This window comes from Protopterus annectens, chromosome 9.part0, assembly GCF_019279795.1.
Source record: "Protopterus annectens isolate FY-2018-M chromosome 9.part0, PAN1.0, whole genome shotgun sequence".
NCBI lineage: Eukaryota > Metazoa > Chordata > Ceratodontiformes > Protopteridae > Protopterus > Protopterus annectens.
Genome location: NC_056743.1, coordinates 821276187 through 821297796, shown reverse-complemented (window position 1 = coordinate 821297796; position 21610 = coordinate 821276187). Strand labels below are relative to the sequence as shown.

General features: G+C 36.6%; 1 protein-coding gene across 2 annotated transcripts in view; it reads right to left on the bottom strand.

Moving 5' to 3' along the window:
* Positions 1 to 21610, bottom strand: part of PFKM (phosphofructokinase, muscle) — a 345974-nt gene that overhangs the window by 237698 nt on the left and 86666 nt on the right. For both annotated transcript variants that reach the window (XM_044083480.1, XM_044083481.1), the window contains exon 5: positions 420 to 609. In XM_044083480.1, the coding sequence (XP_043939415.1) occupies positions 420 to 609 (190 nt within the window). The remainder of the gene's footprint in view (positions 1 to 419; positions 610 to 21610) is intronic.

Here is a 21610-nt window from a genome sequence, read left to right as displayed (position 1 = left end):
GTGGATTTCCCCTTTCCCCTGAACTGGAGAGCAGCTTTTATTGAGTAAGGAGTAGGTGCATGGGGAGCTGTGTGCCTTATGAAAAAACTATGTCATCTGTTGTTCTGTTGGCCATGTTTTTCAGAAATGTATACTTTCAGCCATGTTGAAGTTATCTGATATCATAATCCATGACTCCCTAGCCACTTGGCTTGATAGTGTTACAGCTCGTCAAGGCAGTAGTCTGTGTTTGGAGATGGAACTGAGTTATCCAATTGCCACTGAAATGGAATATGGAGAAGTCAGAACAGTTAGTTAATCCACTACTTCAGTGGTGAGAATGGTAGAAAAGTATCTATCTAGCCCTCTAAGCTCCAGAAGAAAGAAAAGCCTTTACAGTAAAAAATAAAAACAGAATGAGTAAATATGTGCAACAGTACCTGCATTTTTCAATTCATCCAACAGACCAGACCATTCTGTGCGGAAATCATTTGCTCCAGTAAGACTCCCATCTCCACCAATAACACACAAGTTGGTGATTCCTTTTTTTACCAGGTTGTAAGCTGATTTCAAACGGCCTTCTCGACTTTGAAAATCCTTACAGCGGGCACTTCCAATAACTGTCCCACCCTAAACAGTACGAATGGGAAGTGAATAGAAAAGGAAGTTAGCACTTATGGACTATACCTTAAAACAAACTTTTGAACTAGAATTTAATTATGCCTGCATCCTCCCTGCTTTTATTCTTGTTATTTAGTGGCAGGTGTATATTAGTCATTGTCAAACATATGTTCCTGACCAACAAAGCAAATGCTTTCTCTTTACATCTGGTCACTTTTCCAAAATCTCCCTGCAAGCCTCATTCCATATTAAGCCTACTCTTAGGACACAGAAGCCCAATAACTACAAAAACTGTGGGACAGATTTAAAACAAGTGATGTTATTGATTGTTTTACCTATGGATTTTGTCAGTGTTGCTTAAAATAGTCCCTTTATATCCCAAACATCTCTTCCCAGATTTACAAAATAATTTATGAATTTGCCAGAAGTACTATGAACTAAGTAAAAGCAAAAAAAAAAAAAAACCCCCACTAACCTCCATTTGACATTCCCAAACCCAGTTTTAAACCCCCCTTTGGAAACACGTTCTTCAGTTGTCTTTAGGCTAGCTGCTCTTATAAATGTAGCACTCAGATAACTTAAATCTGGATAGATTTCTACAGAATATCCCACTGATTCTGCACCATAATTGTTTCACATACATTATTTATTACTTATTTATTTATTGCTTTTGATAACCAAGCTAGCCCAGCTGGTTTGTGGTAGCCTCTTTTCAATGGGGGCCTGGGGATAAAAGTTTCAGTAACAAAATGGCAATTTTATACAATAGAGAAAAATGTAAACCTGAGTATGAGACATACAATAAGTAAAAAGCAGTTCCACCAGAAAAATAATCTCTAAACAATAAAGCAGAGACTCATTATAATTAATACAAGACAATCTGGCATATACAGTGATGTTTAAAATGTCAAATTACAATTTCACATTTATAGGTAAGAGAAAGAGGTTAAGTATGGGAGATGTGAGTAGAGGGCAGAGAGCAGGTGAGGAAAGGTGAACAGCGTGTACATTTGATAGGTGACATAGAGGGAAAAAAAAGTTGTAGTGAAGTTGAGATACATGTAAAAGGTAGTGAGTATGAGTTGGAATTTTGCTGGAGGAAAAACTTGTAAGGTGGTAAGTTGAATAACAGAAGTGGCAGTAAGGGCAAAGTGATAGACGACAGCAGGACATTTTCATTAAGAATTGGCTTTGTAGAGCTATATAGGAGTAATGAAGGTGTGTAAGGGCTGTCATTGTCTATAGCCTGCTGAGGTGCAAGAACAGAGCCAAGTGTTTTTAAAGTGCTGTCTTAGCAAGTTTCTGAATCTGGATAGGTTGGTTTGTTGTCTGATGGTGGTAGGGATAGAGTTTCAGATTTTGGAGATATAACTTGAGTACTCATACAAAACCAGCAGATATGTGGGTTTGAGGTTAATCAGAACTTGACCATTGAGTGTAGTGATCATTCAGAGACGCAAGGAGTACAGGACAGTTTTGAGGTTTGCAAATTATATTATCAACAGTTGTTAAATGAATAATACAGAGATATTGTGAAAGTTCTAGCCAGCCTAACTGTTTTAAGGATAGGCAGTAGTAGGATTTAGCAGATTGGTTAGTGGCAAATTTAGCCACTAACCAATTTATTTTCAAACATATTTTTACATTATTCTTAGATTATCACGTACTTCCTGAATTTATGTGGCAAAGTAAAAATATTTCCCATAGCTCTGTTTTAAGCTTGTCATAGCAATTCATTTTTGAGAAGTCACTCCTCTTTAGCTATTTAATTTTTTTTGGCCCTCCCACTGTCTTCCATAGGGCCAGAATTCACCCCCATTCAATTTCTCTTGCTCTTTTAAAATTAGCATCTCTCCCCTTAGACTGCTTAAGCTTGAGTTATCCCCTCTTTCATATCTGACAGCCTAGTATACCCTGCAACTCTTAGGATATTAAACCATTTTCTCATCTTACCTTTACAATATGGAACATTTAGTCCAAGATCACCAATCAATGGAGATCCCACATTCTGCCTCTCAGACATAATCTTGGGATTCCTGCTTCAGTTTTGCTTCTGTGAGAGAAGGAGCATAAGGACATTATTTCTTGGAGACTACTGGTCACCAGGAAGCCTGATACCTGCCAGCTGTGAATTTGTGCTACTGTTTTTCTCCTGGTGAGACAAGAAGCAGAGGGCATTGGTTCCTCAGTAAAAGAATACAGGGCATAAATAATGTCCCATGAATCATTATGTTGTAAACATAGTCTCTAATCAGTAGAATACTAAGCAAATGAGTTTCACTTCACTCTCATTATCAACTGAGGTACTCACCATTGTTTGAGGATAGTGGCCATAGACTAAACATTTCTAAGATGGCCTCCTTTAGTTTAGAAAGGCAGTTTTTGCCAAAGGGATGGACTTGATCAAGGATGTTACTGGTGTGGTTATAAGAGACAGAAAGGTGAAGGTTTCTTTGATACAGAAAATGTAAATATAAGTATAATATCCAACAATAAACAGTAGTGTAGCATAAGTGGGAAAAAGGGGGCATGTGACCTGGGCACAACTTTATTAGAGGGTGCAGTCTGAGTGCCGTTCCTGCATTCTTTCTGTACTGACATTTCAGAAATAACAGTACAGAACACAACTTTTTTGTGCTTTTGTTGGTAGGGTAGGAGTATGTGCTTCAGACTGCTGTGAGTAGACTAACTTGACTGTTTATTTTTTCTCTCTCTCTCTTTTCCAGTGCAGAGCTGGTAGGGAGGGGGCGTGCCTTTAAGGAAGCGTGTGCTTTAGACTGTCATGAAGTACCATGAGAAAGAAAGAGTTTCTGCAGAAAACAGGTGCTGCAGGATAGCAAAAGCAAACATGTTACAGGAGGTAGAGAAAGGGAAGATTCTATCTTGTTCCACAGGTGAAGAAAGTATACTAAACTCGAATGTCTCATTCATTTATGTACTTTATCCAAAGAAGATGAGTAAATCCCTCTATCACAAAGCTCATCCTTTTAATCCTGAACCATTCTGGGTCCTGTGACAGTCTAAACCATTGTTGATTGTTTTCCCTTTGCTGGAGGGCAACTGTTTTTTCACATCATCAAACTCAAGCTCATAAGTAAAGCAAAGGAAGGTTGGACCAAGTACAGAAGGTGAGATCAGTTGATTACTATGTCTTAGATACAGATGGCATGTAATGATGTATGAAGAACCCTGCATATACTTGCTAATATCCACTACATAGTGATGGATTGTGAGTGGTAACATGGCAACACTGTCACCTCAGTCAATGGGGCATGCATGCACTCCCACTGTTTACTTCCTGGAAGCATCCTGCAAAAAAGAACAACAGGTATGCAAATACTTTAGTCTTTCCCACCTGCTAACTCCCTCGGCTGTCTGTCTATTCCCAAATCTGAGTCACTTTCAGCATAAACTAACCCATGCCTTTCCACCAGTCAATTCCCAGATTCAGGTCACTAGCAACATAAAGTGATTCATGCCTTCTCACCAATATGACATATCAGATATTCTCTCTTTGTTGGGTACAAGATTAGGAAAGATACTTGGGTCAACTAATCTGCACGGTTAATCATTAACTAATGATGACATATATACTGAAATCAGTTCCTGAAAAGCGTGTATATCTGAAGAGGAGACAGATGCTGTAGGATTAGTTCTGTCCAGAGGGTTAATCATAATGAAATTCAAATCCCTATAGTCATTTGATTTGTGAACAGTAATTTGTTGAGAAATAAGAACTGGCAGGAGACTCAGCAACATGTAACTTACCAGCAGAGCAAACTGCAAAAGATACAGGGAAGTGGAGTTTTCTGTATACACTAAAGATTAGGAAGGGGGGCTCTGTCCACCACAATACCCTTTAATTATATATTATTTTATTGTTTTTTTGTCAGCCATTTTGTATTTTAATTAACTACTTTTGTTAAACTGACTGCACTGATGAGTAGATAATTTATTAAAAAGTTCTTTTATATTTCATGCGCATGAAAGGGGACTAGGGCTTTTACTGTACTTGTGAATAGTGTTGTCATATTTCCACAAAGAAAATGATACCATTTGCAAGACTTTCTGAATTTTTGAGAGTAATTCAATCAAGTACTGCCTATCTTCTGTTTCCTCTCTGAAAAAAATCCAGTCAAAGTAGCAAATGAATGTTTAAAGACAATAATCACAACTCTAGAGGTTGTCTCTCTACTAAATTTAATTATTTTACTGGTCCATTTCTCCCTTAATCTGTAGTAAGTTTAAGAGTAGGTGAGTCTTTTCAAGACATGTTGTAGTTGCAGAAGATTAATGGAATATGTACCATAAAAGTTTCCTTTCCCTACAATGTTTTGTGTACCATGAATGCTCCATGATTCATTCATTCATTGTTCAGATTCCAGATTTACCCTGTTCAGAATCACAGGGAAGCTACAGCCTGTTCCAGCAACTGCTGGGTATAAGGTAAAGTATCAAGTGTGGATGGGTTACAAGCCCATTATAGGATATACGCAGATACAGATACACACACAGACACACACACACACACACACACACACACACACACACACACACACACACACACACACACACACACACACACCTATCATGCTTTCTTTAGGAAGCTGGACATCCTGTCAAAATATCTTAGAGGGCCAGGAAGGACATGCAGAATTCACACACTAAGCACCACTCCTAGGAAACAAAGAACCAGCGCCACGAGGCACTCAGTGCAGCTGCTGCGCCACTGTACCATCCCTGTTGTATTGTAATTATTCATGACTTCACCCTCACATTTTACCAGAATAATTTTTTTTAACTTCTTCATTAAATCGCAGTTTAAACAATGACATAGGAATACATATAAATAGAAAACAAAACAAAATATAGTGACATTTCTTCATTATTTTCATGCGGTATATGTTTATATTTTCTTTTTTAACAAGTATCATTCAATCCAGCATTACATAAATCATTCAGTTCCTGCCTTCTCTTGAACCTCACTCATCTTTCGCCTGAACGTTATTCTGCATTTATTGTTAATACAAAACCTATTTATTTCTTTGTATTTGCTACTTCCTTTTTCTAAAGATCCGACCTCCAGTTCTTTTATCTCATTTACAATATTCAGGGCTTCAAGCACAGATAGTTTAGATTTTTATTTCCATTTACTAGTAATTGCTTTTTTGGCAGTGAATAACATTCAATTTAGTAAGGATTTACTATGTGTAGCCAATTTAAATCCTATGTCCCAGGTCAAAAGGATCATTTCCTTAACTAAAACCATTTGATTTACAACATTTCTAACAAATTATTCTGCAGGGGATTTTTAAAATCTGCCAGCTGGTTACATTCCCAAAAAGTATGATCCTAATTACCTCTCTCTTTCCGATTACACCTATAGCATTTGTTATCTACCAGAAGAAATATTCTCTGAAGTCTGCTTGAGGTATAAAATATCTATGCATGCACTTCTGAGCATAAATCTTTAATCTTCTGGATTTTTTTTTTTTGCATATTAAGGAGCCATACAGATGTCCTTTCATTGTTCCTTTGTAAACTGACTTTCCAGCATGTCCTCCCAATCTTTTCTAGTCTCTTCTGATTTATTGTTGAGACAACATGCAATCTTTATATGTCCTTATAATTATCCTTTTTTAACAGCAGCTTCTGTTCTAAATCAACTCACAACTCCACCACAGATTGTCTTTCACTTAGCACTCCTATATCCCTTTCTGTTTGCCTATACTGCAATGTCAGTCCCTGGTATGGAAACAGGTTCTAACCTGCAGTCCAGACTTCCGCTTGGCCTCATCCTACTCTATTACTTTTCACTCTCTAGTTATTTGCTCCCAATATTTTGGTTCCTTGCTAATTTTCTACAGTAAATTACAGCTTTCTGAATAATCCTTGATATCAGATAGCTGCCATATTCATAATTTATGTCTAGTTCAAAGAGATTTTGTATAAAAGGGTTTCTAAAAACTGTACCTGAAGCGGTAGCTGTATTACCTCCCTGACAATCTTCAACCAAAAAGCCTGTATATAAAAAATAGGTTACTGTAGAAAACATGAAACCCCATACCCAAAGACACCTACATTTTGTAGATCAGCCCCAGATTTCAGAGGCATTACCTACAACTATAAAGATGATCTCATTTAAATCCATATAAATGTTATAAAAAACAGGTTTGCCTAACAGAGGTCTGTCTGTGCTACAGCTTACTAAAACCTTTAGGATACATCTGTATCTTGTTATCAGGATAATATGGCAATGAACTGAGGTATTATCAGAACAAGATAGCAATGAACGGAGGTATTATCAGAATAAGACAGCAGTGAACAGAAATATTAACAGCCACATGAGTAGCCCTATCATAACTTCTTTAAAGAAACACAGTCCAATAAACAGAAAAAAAAGTGTAGATATAAGAGTATTCTAGACTTAACAGAGAGATCCCAATTCACTTACCTACCTTCACTTACAATTCAATTACCTACACTAGTAAATGAACAATAAAGATACCAAAAAATACTGCAGCTTATTTACAAAATACAAGCAGCAATAAAACTGAGACTCCCATTAAAGATGAATGTGGAATCATTTCAGTTGAGTACAGGTGCCCTGAAATCATCCCAACATATTAAACTACATTCCCAAGTCCTATAACAAAATATCTAATAGCATACTGTAGGTAGGTATATGCAACATTAATACAAATATCTAGCAAAAACAATATACCACTCTATATAACACTGACAATATCAGTATACGCAGTACCAATATGTACACAATTGATTTACATGTCCTTTATCCTGCTGTCTGATAAAAGTGTGACTACTATTCCAATGTAATATTAAAAAACCTTACTACAGATTTTAACTAGTGAAGGAAAACAATGGTGAAGAAAAGAAACTAAGCTAGATATTTTCAGTGTTAGCATGTTATGTCTCTGACTTAACTGTTATGGCATAATGAGAAGAATTACACAGAAAGAAAGAATAATATATCAAACAGCTTCATAACATAAATCTGGATGCAAAAGCAAAACCTTTTTTTTAAATAATAAGTTCTGGATAAACAAAGCAATCCATGTGATGAAATACAATTTAAAAATATGAAATGAACATGATATGTAGAGGAAACGACAGGGGCACAGGAAATTAACTTTCTTGGGTGGCGTAAGCCAGGGAACCTTGTTGGCTAGGCTTACTTAGGCCCTTGGGCCGATAGCCTAGTACCTACCTAGGAACCTATATTAAAAGTGATGTATAATGTTTGCAGCTACAGTTGTTTTGCCACGGTTTGTAAGATAAAATGTTTACAAATGAGATTATGTCACTATGGTTTACTTTCATTTATATGCAAAGTTCCTCATTAGCACTCTTCAAGAAAAATCTTGATGAGTGGATGGGAAATAGGAAATATACCCCAGGGATCACTTCTATGGCTCTGCTTGACAGGGACACAGGAAAATTAATTTCTTGGGTGGCGTAAGCCAGGGAACTTTGTTGGCTAGGCTTACTTAGGCCCTTGGGCCAATAGCCTAGTACCTACCTATGAACCTATGAAGCTTGTCCCAAAGGTGTGGAATGCATTGAGTTAGTTACCTATCCTGGCAGTGAATGTTATTTGTTGCTGTAGGTCAAGACCCTTGGTATGGAGGATTCCAAGATAGCTGCACACTGAGTAACAACTTAATTCTGGCTACTCCAGTCTGAAAACAGAAACTTAGCAAAGAAGGCCAACGGACCTAGATTTCTGGGTAAATTTCAGTAACTGGCTAGTAAGTGCATTCATGGATGCCAGGAAAAAATAAATATAAAGGATCTGGAGAAAAATCAGCTACGAAAGGTGGGAAAGAAACACAGACTGAAAGGAGTATGGCAGTGGTTCAGCAGGGTCTATATGACAGTATCAAATGGACTAAATAGTAAATGCTATTTAGTCGATCCGATACTGTCAAAATGGCAAAATAGCAAAGTCACGGAACATCACATTTTTTCCCAGGGAAAAAATTCAGTGGGCCGTCTTTGGGACTTTGCCATTTCCTCCACTAAGGTGCAATCTCAGAGTTGGTATATTTAAGTAGGGGTGGTGTGGAGGGTACATTAAATTTGTGTTTATGTTTTTTTTTTTTACGGAGCAGCAAATTTTTTCATGGGAAAAAATTTGATGTTCCATTTGTTTGATATTTTGTTGTTTAGATATTATCGGTATGATGAAATAGCATTTGCTATTTTCATCATATGATAATATAGACGCGTTCAGCAAGAAGCACTACAAGTTCTAGACTTGACTTCCGGTAACCTAGAGGAGAGTATAAAGCAGTTGCACACAGACCTTGTTAAAATAAATGAAACACTGAAGGAATATATGAACACAAACAATAAAAAGCTGGATAAAATGGAAGAAGCTTTAAACAGATATTCAGATAAGATGATAGAACTGCAAAACTCAGAGGATGAAATGAGGAAAAGGCTAGCTGAATATGAGACTGTACAAGAAGAGATGTTTCAAAAAATAATAGAATTAGAGGACAGAGTGCATAGGGAAAACTTGAGATTTTATCCTGTACCAGAGAAGTTGGAAGGAACAGACTGTATTAATTTTATGAAAGGACAAATAAGCAACCAGACTGGTATTCCACAACAATAACTGTTAATTGAAAGGACACGTCATGTGTATGCTCCAAATCTGGTTACTAAAAAACAACTTAGATCTTTAATAGTAAAAATCCAGTCTTATCAACAGAAGAAGCTGATTTTGACAAAACTGTGGCAGAAAGATAAAGTGCTAATAGTAGGAGATAGAGTGTGAGTGGACACCAGGCAGAAGAGGAGTAAATATATTCCATTATTTAGGGAATGTCGAAAAACAGGCATGAGATTCAAACTGCTGTACCCAGACATCTTCAAAGTGTTTTTCCCTGGAGGGGCAAAATAATTTTTTTATGAAGTACATGCTAAAGAGGAAATACAAAAGTTTGTCCAACAAAGAGTAAGCTGTTAATCAGAAGGAGGTTTTGCTTTGCGTTCCTCTGGTGCTAAGGACTACAGAGCGACTGAGCCCGTGAAATCTTTTCCACTGTTTCAGTTGCCTTAGAGAAGGAAGAAAACATAAGAATCTAAAATATGTTGGAAATGAAAAAGAGACAGAATTTGGGAGATGGAGATGAACAGGATTAAAGCTAGTAACTTGGAAATCAACAACTCTGGGATGATAAAGCAATAATTAAAATTGTGAAACATATCAGAACTGGAAAATCAGAAGATATTGAACTTCCTTGGGCTTTGTTAAACTTGTGGGGAACTTTAAAGCTTTTACCCTGTTTCATGTTATTAATGTTTGGAGAATAAAATCAGTTACCTGTAAACAAACAAATGTGGGATTACAAAGCAATAATTATATTTGTGAAACATAGCAGAACAAGAGGATTTATTTTTGTGGACTTTGCTAAATTTGAAGGGGAGTTTAAAGCATATGCCCTACATTATGTCACTAAACTTCAGAGAACTACTTTAGAGAGGGAAGGAGAAGGGAGAAAGTTAACTGTAAGAAAAACAAATTTCTTTTTTTTTTCTATTAATGGTAATGTTTAAATGTTGCATGATTTTCTTAGAATGCTATAAAGTAAAGTTGTTTTTTCATTTTTTTTAATGTAATGGGGATATTAATATAAACAGATGCTTTTGTTCTTTTCTTTTTCTCCCTTCTTCTCTATTTTTACCTACTCAGTTTTAAGAAATATAGGCACTGCAATGTGAGAAAAAAAAGGAGAAAGGAAGGGCCTGGTTGAGAGAGCATGGCAAACGAAAAATCTGTGTGCTTTTTCATGCTTGCATAGGCAAATGATTGGGTTAACCCTGTGATTTATCCAGCAACAAGTATATTACAAAACATGTAAATGGAAAAGAATATTGAATATTATAAGGCTTTTTTCTAGTAAACAAGGTATCCTTCACAGTTTGTGTCTGGTTTTCATGTAACCAGGAGACAATCTGATAAAGAGAAATGGCTTGGAGAAAATGTTCACTGAAAGCATTCAAGTGCTTTCTTAGCTGGGAGGGCTATAAAGATAAGACAAAAATCAGATAGCATTTACTAAAAGCGTTGAAGGTTGTGTGTCAGGGCTGGTAACCCGGTACGTAAAAATCCACTACCAACCATTAGCGGACCGGAGTTCCGCTGTGGCGACCCCTAACCGGGAAAAGCCGAAAGACACAAACAAACAAACAGGCTGTATCATGCGTCTTAGCATGAATGACCTTTCTTTTTGGGTGTCTCTAGCCTGTGAGTCTGGCTATCATTATAGAATGTTTGTTCTTATTATGTATATAGTTTTATGTGTTATTATTAAGTTTATTAGGTTTTTCAGTGATATGGGGGTGTATTTTTGTTTGAGGGTTTTCAATAAAACAAAAAAATTCAACAAGGTGTGACATAGGCTCAAACAGAGATGACAAGAAACAATTGTATAAAAGATTAACCTGCATTGGATACAAAAGCTGAAACCATACATTTAACAAAGAAACTGTTATACACAAATGGTGGGAAGACCCATCTCGCAAGAACATGATTCTTTCTATAATGTGTTTAAATGTTAATGGTCTCACAGATAAATACAAAAAAGAAAAAGTAGTGAATTATATTAAAAATGTAGAGTGCAAGTAGTTATGCTCCAGGAGCCACACTTGGAAAGAAGTGAACATGTAAATTTGGTAAAGAAAGGTTTTTGATATGGTTATCCAGCAGAATATCTGGGGCAAAGGAAGAGAGGAGTACTTATATTAATTGCAAGAGGAGCTCCAATAGTAATAGAAGAACATATAAAAAACAACAATGGAAAATTTATAGTATTAAGGGACTACTGAGAAGGGAGAAGGATTATACTGGCATGTATTTATATTCCACCAAAAACTGCTATAATGGAGCTTAAGAAAATTCTGTAAGAAATAATCATCTTTCAGCAATAAATATTACTTATAGGTGAAGAATGGAAACTGATTTGCGATAGTGAAGATGTTTCTGGGGAGCAGAAGGGAAAATATATAACAAAGGAGGGTAGATTTTTAAAGAAATGTATGAAAACATTTGGCATGGAAGATGTGAATTTAATACTAGGTGTTCAGAGTGAATTTACATACTATTCTCCAAGATACAAAAACTGGGCTAGGCTAGACAGAATATACATTTTACAGGAACATGTGCATTTAATTGAAGGTCTTGATAAGTACCCAATAACTATTTCAGATCATGCGCCAATAATAATTAAAATAAAAACATGGGGTAATGAAATAAAACACTGGTGCTTTCCCACCTATCTGTTGAAAAGAGGGGAATTTTAGGAATGGGAAGTAGAAATTATTTAAGATCTATTAGAGAAGACAAGAGAATTCTTTTGAAAATATAGCTAGGGAGTGGGATAAAATTAAAGTGGAATTTAAAAATAGGGTGAAAATAAAAGAAAGGGAGAGATGGTTAAAAAGTAACAAGAATTGCTTAGAGGGACTGACAAGTGTTAAAAATACAGCAAAACAGGGGGAATCTTTCAGAACAAGAAGAGGAGGAACTGCAGAATGCTAAACAAAAAATAAAGGATTACCTCAATAATATGCATGAGTTTAAAAAGATTACTGTTAAGCAACTGCTTTTTGATAATAACCCTAGAGCACAAAAACGTTTAGAACAATGACTCAGGCAACCAAAAATAGAAACGGCTGTCACCAAGCTTAGGGATCCTATAACAAGGAAGATAACAATGGATCCTGTAGAAGTATTGGAAATACTTTGAAAATTCTATAAACATTTGTATAAAGCAGAGAAAAATAGAAATCAAGAAAAGGTACAACTGGAAATGTTTATGGAAGAATTAAATATGGGCTAGAGGTAGAGGAGGTTCAATTACTAACAGTTAGGATAGTAGGAGATGAGATAAAAATGGTGATGTAGAACCAATCTACAGGAAAGTCCCCATGAATAGAGGGTATTCCTGTGGAGGTTTGGAATATAAGAGGGAAAAACTGATAAAGACCTAGAAGGTTTTGTTTAACAGTATTTTAAGAGGAGAAGAAGTACCAACATCCTGGAAGAAAGCGGTAGTATCTGTAATACCTAAAGAGGGTAAAGATCCATTAGATCCTGTTTCAATACTAAATCATGATTATAAAGTGTGTGTGTCTGTAATGGCAAAAAGAATGGCAAAAGTGATGCCACAATTGATAGATCTGGATCAATGTGGCTTTATAGAAGGGAGGCAAACATTTAACAACATTAACAGAACAGTGACGATCCAGAGGGAAGCAGAATGTAAGAAAATACCACTGTTGTTGGTAGGTCTTTATGCAGAGAAAGCATTTGACAGAGTGAGCTGGGACTTTATGAGCAAAACAACGGAAGCATTTGCATTCCCTGAAAACATTATAAGGTTGATTAGGAGGCTATATGAGGGATTGGAGGGTAAAATAAAAGTGGGTGGAGTCCTTTCTGATAATCTCTGCTGCCCATTGCTGCTTGCATTATATTTAGAGCCACTGGCAAAGAAAATAAGGGACTCAAAAATTCAAGGATATAGTTAGCATGGTAGTCAAGAGAAGCTGGCTCTGTTTGTAGATGACATTATTTTATACCTGACAAATCCAGAAAGGGACATTAGAGTGCTGTGGAACATATTGGGATAATTTCAAACCTTTTCAGGGTACAAAATTAATGAAGCCAAAACAAAAGCAATAACGGTAAATTATGTACCCACATACGAATTGGTTCAGCCATATCCATTATTATGGGGACATGATAAAATGAAATATTTAGGAGTATGGATTAAAAATGATACCGATGTAGCAGCTAAGGATATGTGGATAGAGACAAAACAAAAGATAATACAAAAACTGAGAAAACGGAAGCTCTGTTATATGGACATTGATAGTAAGATACAAGCAGTTAAAATGTTTTACTCCCTTTAGTCTTATATACAGGTCAGGCATATTTTTATCAACAGAGAAGTTGTGGATAGTAATTAATAAAGAATTGAAGGATTTTATCTGGGAGGGGAAGACGGCAAGAGTCAAGTGGGATAAGCTTATTCTTCCAATAGATCAGGCGGATTGGGATTACACAATTTGATGGGATATTTCAGAGCAACACAGTTAAGGCTCCTATACATTGCACAAGCAGAAACCTATAATTCAAAATGGAAAGAAATGATGAATAAATAGGGGGAAGTTCAAGCAGCAGGGTGAGACAGGGAAATTGGATGCAGACTTTAAGGAGAACAAACATAATCATACAGAATATTATATTCATAAAGTAGCAGAAGGTATTCTAAGAACTAAGCCAAAATGGGAATGGAGAAAGGAGATTCTGCCAGTAGGGGTGACTGCAATTACGGGTACATTTAAAATATTGCATGATAACTATAAGAATCAATCAGAAGAGGTTAGGAAAATTGGGAAGAGAGACTGGATAAGCAATTCACAAAGAAACAATGGGGGATATATGTATGTCTTCCAAATATGCAACAAAACCTTGAAGATCTTTGCCTGGAAGTGTTTACATAGATATTTTTATACCCCAAGCAGGCTCCAAAGAATCTTTCCTCATGTAGGCAACAAATGATGGAGATGTGATAGGGAAGAAAGAGGTAACTGGGAACATATTTTCTGGGAGTGTAATGAGTTGGCTGACTTTAAAGATTCCCTGCAGGCTGCTCTGACAGATATGCTGGGTGAGCAAATTGGAGTGACTAGGGAAATTATTTTTTTGAGCTATGATATGGAGTTGAAATTGCCTAGACATAGTAAGGCCTTGCGGAATCTAATTATGATGGCTGCCAAAAAAAAGCAATAACTAAAAAATGGCAATCTAAGTCTAAACCAACTTTACTAGAAGTAACAAAGATAGTAACAGAGATAAAACAACTGTAACTGGGATCTTTAGAAAACGGTAGAAGTAAATTACACAGGAAAAATGGGAAATGTTGGGCCACTACATGCAGAGGAGGAACAATGTTTAAAAGAAGGCAGGATCTGAATGAGCTATGCAATGGTTGACTGATAATGACTGGATATATTAAAAGTGATCTATAATGCTTGCAACTACAGTTGTGTTGGCACAGTTTGTAATGTTTAATGTTTGCAACTGAGATTGTGCTGCTATGATTTATTTTCATTTATATAAGATTGTCTGTGTCACACATGATAATTTACTAAAAATGTTTCTTATAACAAAAAAAAAAAAAAGACCCTTGGTATGGATGTTTGAAGAGCCACTGGTCCTGTTGAGGTGCAGGAAGTCAAACAGGACAGGGTCTTTCATGGTTCAAAAAGCACAGCAAATGCCACTGTGAAGGAGTTACTAGGAGAATGAGTAAAAGGAGCGAGCTGCCAATCTATCTGGCTAATTAAGGGACTTGATGCCAGTGATATTTTTTTAGTTAAGAATCTCTGAGGCCGTTCAACTTTGATGAATATGTTTAGAAAGGGACATGTCAAAAGAAGTATTAAATTAATTGATGGGCATTTTGAAGGATGTGGGCAAGGAAACTTAAGATTTCTTTATTTCTTCATTGTTAATACACCAAAAGCAGGCATAGTCAAGCTATCACTGAAGTGTCAGAAGGTGAACTAACAGTTGTGCCCTGTTTGCAGAAATCAACAAACTTAGGTAACTATAAGCCAAGAACATTAGACTGGGTATCAGAGATGTACATAATGTAAAGGAAGGGGACCCATTACTGAGCCCTGCTGGACACTGCTAGCAAAATGTTTACATTCAAAAGCTCCTGTAGCTTTCATTGCAATGGTTCTGTCAAGCAAACAGCTATCCAACAGTCATCATAAGGATTTACACTAAGTTTAGTAAGCTTAAGAATATTCCCTGCAAGGGGAATTGTACCTCAGTCTTTAGTAAGATCAAGTTAGGCAGTGTGTAAATAGAGGGACCCTTTCAAAGACATTTACAATGTTCAGAAGGCAGGATCTGTCCATGACAAAGCCAAACTGGTTTATGTTAAGAGACAGGAGGCTGGCTACAACTATACTAATGAGTTTGGACGTCATGTACTGCATGGCCTTGCTTATAAGACCGGTAAGACAAATGGGTTTGAAATTGCATGGATTGGTAGTAGGGCCAGCATTTTGTAGTAGGACCACAATGGCAGTTGTCTAAATGAAGGGTATATAGACTGTGGATGAGCTGGAATTAAAAAGGTTAAGTATAGGCTTGGACAAGTATGTTTAGCATTAATTATTAGACAACTCAGCACATCATCAGGGCTCATGGAAGTGATGCTTTTAGCTTAGGGCAGGGCTGATAGAACTTAGTCCATGGTAATTTCAAGGGGGGAATTTTGGGGGACAGAGGAAATAACAAAGTGGGAAGGTGAGTAAAAATGGAGTTAAATGTATCTGCTTAGATATTTGTTATTTCATTTTGATCCAAGTCGGTAGTATTGTTATAGACTAACTCACAGCATACTTGGGCATTAACTTCTTAGCTTCTTAACATAGATGAAGAAGGAGGTATATTTACCTTTACTGGAATGGCTACCTTAAGTTAATACTTAGAGCTCTACTTTTTCATGGTACATTTCAAATTTTTGCTATTCAGTTTCAATGCTTTTTTAAGGTTTAGAGATGAGACTTATTGTATGAATTGATTATTTTCATTCTTTTGTTTAACAATTTTGGATGCATATATTTCACCATAAAAGTTTGTTCTTAATTTTCTCACTATATTTGCAGCAAATATAGATGGACTTCTCAATGCAACTTTCATGTTTCAGTAGAAATCAGAGGTATAGGCAGTAGCTTTGGTGATGAGACTAGTATGTAAAATGTAAAGGTTTACTTCGGAATTTATTTAGGTCATCCCTGAGTTAGCACAGATTTACATTTGAGAAATTCCTAATGATAGTAATATTTGCAGCAGTATACCAATGATTTTAAAAGAAAATATAACACATTTGTGGTATGATTTAAAAAGATATGAGATACACAGTGTGGAGTACAAGAAAGGAGCCATCTTTGTGAAGACAGGGTTGATTATACTAGAGCCTGTAGTGGAAAGGCTGACAATTTTTTCAAGAGATTTTGTATTAATGAAGTCTAGGAAGCATTGAGGATTCTCGTCCAGCCTGGTGACGGCATGTGACAAAAACATTACTGGGAGTGGATGTTAACTTTGTTGACCTTAAGGGCTTATGTACACAACCCTGATGACTTCTGGAGGGGTATCTGAACTGGATACAGGGGTGGGAGGTACAGAAGTGTGCATTGCAGTGTGACCTAAATGCTGAGTTTTTTTAATGCGTTGCCTAGGAGGCATTTTTTTAACAACTTAGGCATAAGTTTCTTTTTTGGGAGGTATGTACTGCTAAGCACTTGTAAAGAGTGGCAAGAACTTTTAAGTATTTTCTTTAGTTTTTTGGTCAGAGAACAGGAAAAGGTGAGCTTTGTTTTTGTTTTATATCTTTCCATTTTCTCTGAATTTGTGCAACCTCAAAGTTAGTAAGTTAGTGTATATATATATATATATATATATATATATATATATATATATATATATATATATATATATAGTTTACTATCAAAATATCGATGTTCATATACATGAACGGTCGATATTCCAAAAATGACATCATCCTGCATGAAGACTAATCACTGAAAATGTCGACTCAGTTGATGGACATCAACAGATTCAACATTTATATCGAAATTGGAATGCATTGGCAGTGTAGGTGCAAACGTACGTTAAACACGTACGCTGTCATTCACGTTTCAGCAGGGGGGCTGTGCCCTCCATACCCGCTGCAAATTAAATATTCTAACTCGAAGATCGCACTATTGTGAGGAAAGGGATACATTTCCCAATCCACACTGTACGCGACTCTACTCATAACATTGAGTTGTTAACAGCGAATGCACACTTGCATTTGCTGATATGTAATCTCGATCTCCTAACATTCGGCAACATGGAAAGTCGACTAACTAATGTTCGACTTTCCGCATTCACTGAACTAACATTCAACATTTTGATAGTAAACCTTATCTGTCTATATATATATATATATATATATATATATATATATATATATATATATATCTACTTTGTTTGATTGAAATTTCAAAACTTCAAAATCCATATGCCTGAGACCATATGATTGAAGTTTTGAAATTCCAAAAGTTACAACAAAAGCACAAAACCAAAACAAAAAAAAATTCACCTCTATATGACCCCCCCCACACCCCCTGCTACTAAAATATGCCAACTCTGACATCGCACTACAGCAAAGAAAACGGTACATCTCCTGTTCCGTGCTGTACAGTGATCTCAATTCAAAGTGTTTGAAGTTTCAAACTAAATGCCTGGACTGGCCCTAATTCCTTGTGACCCTGAACTAGAATAGGTGGGTAACTGGGAAAGAAGCAATGCAAGCTCTGAGCTTCCTTATGGAACAAATTCACTTTTAAATTTATGAGAAGGTAGTTAAAATCTATGCAAAAGTGATCTGTTTATGTATAAAACAACTGAAGAATCAACAAATCCACTAGTGTCTCATACACTGTGCTAGTTTTATCATGATGAACTCTAATCATGAAATGCATCACCTAACAATGAACTTCAAGAAATTCATTTTTCTTTAATGAGTATGCTCATTGTTTTAGAACACTTCTAAATACTTCAGCAATTTCTCCCAAACTTAGAACTTGTTTCCTGACCATCCTAAAGCCTGGTGAACAATTTTGAAGTATATTTCCTTATGACTGTCAGTCTTACTGTTTATAGATATATAGACTGACTGTTAAAATGTAAAGAATTCTCCTTTTACTCCCCCTTGTCATTTGAGGTTTGTCAAGTTTATATTTTATGCAGCAGTTTACTTAATATTTCAGTAAAATTTGTTTAAAAACATGGAACTGGGAACTACCAAGCACTATAGGATTCCTACAATAATGTACTTTTCATAATGGTCCAGCAGTGCAAGCTTTTACTAAAACTCTTGTCTTGTGTTAATACTGATGTATGTTGCAAAATGCCCAGTTTTAGTTTAATCAAATAAGGAAACCACCACTGCTAAACACACCGACCATACAGGAATTTATTTTAACAAGCTGGTCCATGTACTGTAGAATAATAAAGTCCCAGACTTAACCACACAGTTATAGCTTTTGTAATTTTTGTGACTATAATTTTTTTAGCTATTGCTAGACAGTTTTCGAGTCATCTTCTGTTGACTGATCCCTCTCTCTCTTCAAGGAAGAAACTTTTTAGGCTATTAGGGTCAGGACTTTTCCATAAAAGGGAAGAGCCAAAGACAGGAAGCCCTGTCATATGACTGGTTTAGGGTGATTTCTGTGTAACATTTTGTAGTCAGTGGGATATAGGCATCCATTGAAATCCACTTGTTTACCCCATACTGCTGTAAGCACTGCATATGATATTTCTTTTGTTCCCCTAATTTGTGATAATATCTCCCTAGCTTCTTAAAGAGGATAATATAGCAGTGGCAGGTCTCCATCCCATCACCACAGATAAGTAAAATGGCATCTGATTCTTCAAACTATCCCTGACCCCGACAGACAGTTTGACACCTGGGCTGCCATTAGCACAGACAAATGCCTTGCTTCTGCCATTCTGTTGAACTTATCCTCTCAATGTGTTTTAATTGCTAACTAATCATTAGAAGCCATCAACGTGTAGTTAAGTTTCTGTGCTCATGTATTATCACATATATAGTATATGATATGATGTTACACAAATGCATGCCATGATTAATCTGTAGTTGCTGGTAGTTGATCTGTTTTACCTACTTAGCTGCTACAGTTTACCAAGGTTACTGGCACCTGACATGTAAGAACCAGAGGACATACATCTTTAAACAGAGTTCCACACCACCATAAACTCTGGGAATATATTTATCTTTATTACAATGAGCTATGAGTAATAAAAAAATGAATATGAAGGTTAACAATAAAATCTGCTTCATATTAGCAGCTCAGCTGGGTGAATTGGCAACAACTCTGAAAGTGAAATATGTAGTTAAACCACAATGGCTATGTGATATTGCCATATGTTATGAACACTTCTGAATTGTCACAGTATCTGCATAATATACTGCTATCAGTACACCTGTCAAAGCCTCTACATAGAAGAAACCTCAACTAAACCGAAAATAAGAATTTTAAAAAGGCACATTAAGGCTAAACAAAAAACGCCATATTTTTACATGACAATTAATAAAGACAAAAAACTGTACTGCAGTATTCCACAATGCAATCTTTTAACAAGACTGACAAAGATGGTTATGCATATCACAGATGAAATTCAATATTAACCAGTATGCAGTGACTTATTTTGAGGAAAGAAAGTCAAATGAAGAGCACTGAAAAGGTCATTTAAGACAATAATGGACAGAAAGAATGATCCCTGACTTCTCTGTAAGTTTCTACAAACTGGATTTTGAAGTTCTGTTTTCTGTTTGATAACATGCCACAAATATGGATTCCCTATGAAACCTCAAACTTCAAGATGCCTATGAACCAAAACACCGAATGAAAATGCCCAAAATATTCAAAAAGACAAAACTTCCAACTGTAAGCATTTTTGCAAGGGGACACCTGCATACCCCCCCCCCCCTTGCAGGGGCTTGTCCCTCCATCCCCAAAACTTATATATACCAGATCAACTGACACAGAAACATGAAAAAAGAAGAAATCTCCCAAAATAATGGAATCACTACAGGTGCACACTTAATCACACAAGCAGTGATTTCCTATGGAAAACTGTGAATGGCAGTCTCTTCCTTGGCATCATGTGATTTAGGCACTTGACATTCAAGTAATTTGATCTCAGCCACTTGTTCATGTACCCATAAATACTGATGGTTATGTGCCACTTATTTACTTAGACTTACTTAACTAACGTCATTTATCGTATTACACTAGACACTGGGTGGAATGGACTCTCACTTTTCTGTGCTTCACTTTTGATGAGCACTGCCTTTTACATAAATTTATATTACTGTTTATTCATAGGTTCATAGGTGTGTACTAGGTTAATGGCCCTGGAGCCTTTACAAGTCTAGCCCATAGGATTACCCTGGCATCGTGCCACCCAACCTTAGTTCCTAGTGACTCTGTCGAGTAGAACCACTGGAGTGATCCCTGGGGTGAATTTTCTATTTCCTATCCACTCATCAAGATTTGTCTTGAAGAGGGCCAGTGAGGTGCTTTGTTTGACATGTATGGGAAGTCTATTCCATAGCATGGGCAGTCTCTGGGTTATGAACCTGTCCCTCCAGCATGTTCTGTTGATTGAGGTAATGAAGTTGAGGTCTCTGGTGCATGTGGTGCGGAGGGATTGGGAATTCTTTAGATGTAGCATTTCTAACAGAGCTGGGTCAGACATGGCTTTGTAAGTCAAGCAGAGATCACCTCTAAGCTGGCGATATGAGACAGAGAATAGTTGGAGATTTTTGAGAATGCCCATATAGGACAAGTGATTAACACCTAGGATCCTCTTTGTGATGTACTTTTGTGGCCTCTCCAGTTGTTGCAGGTGTCTAGTGAGGTACATGCCAGATAGGGCATTGCACTCGATGGTTGGCCTAATGAGGGAAGAGTAGAGGGAGACAATTACCTCTTTCTTCCTGGATGCAAAACCCTTAGTAATGAGATGTGCCATATAGAAGGACTTTCTGACCACAGTGGCAATGTGGTGGTCAAAAGAGAGGTTACTGTCAACTTGTGTTCCCAGATCTCTTATAACGCCTTCTGTGTTCAGTGGACTACTATCGATGTGCTAATTCATGGAACTGGGTTTTTCCCCAAAGGGGATGACGACACATTTTTTGGCATTGAGCTTAAGGCCATGGTTCTGACACCAGTCGTTGGTCTCAGTGAGGCCATTCTCTAGGATGTCAACATCACTTGGGGAGTTAATAATAGCTCCCAACTTGCAGTCATCTGTGAACTTTGACAGCCAGAATCCCTTCGTGTTGGCCTGGACTTCAGAGAAGTAGATACCAAA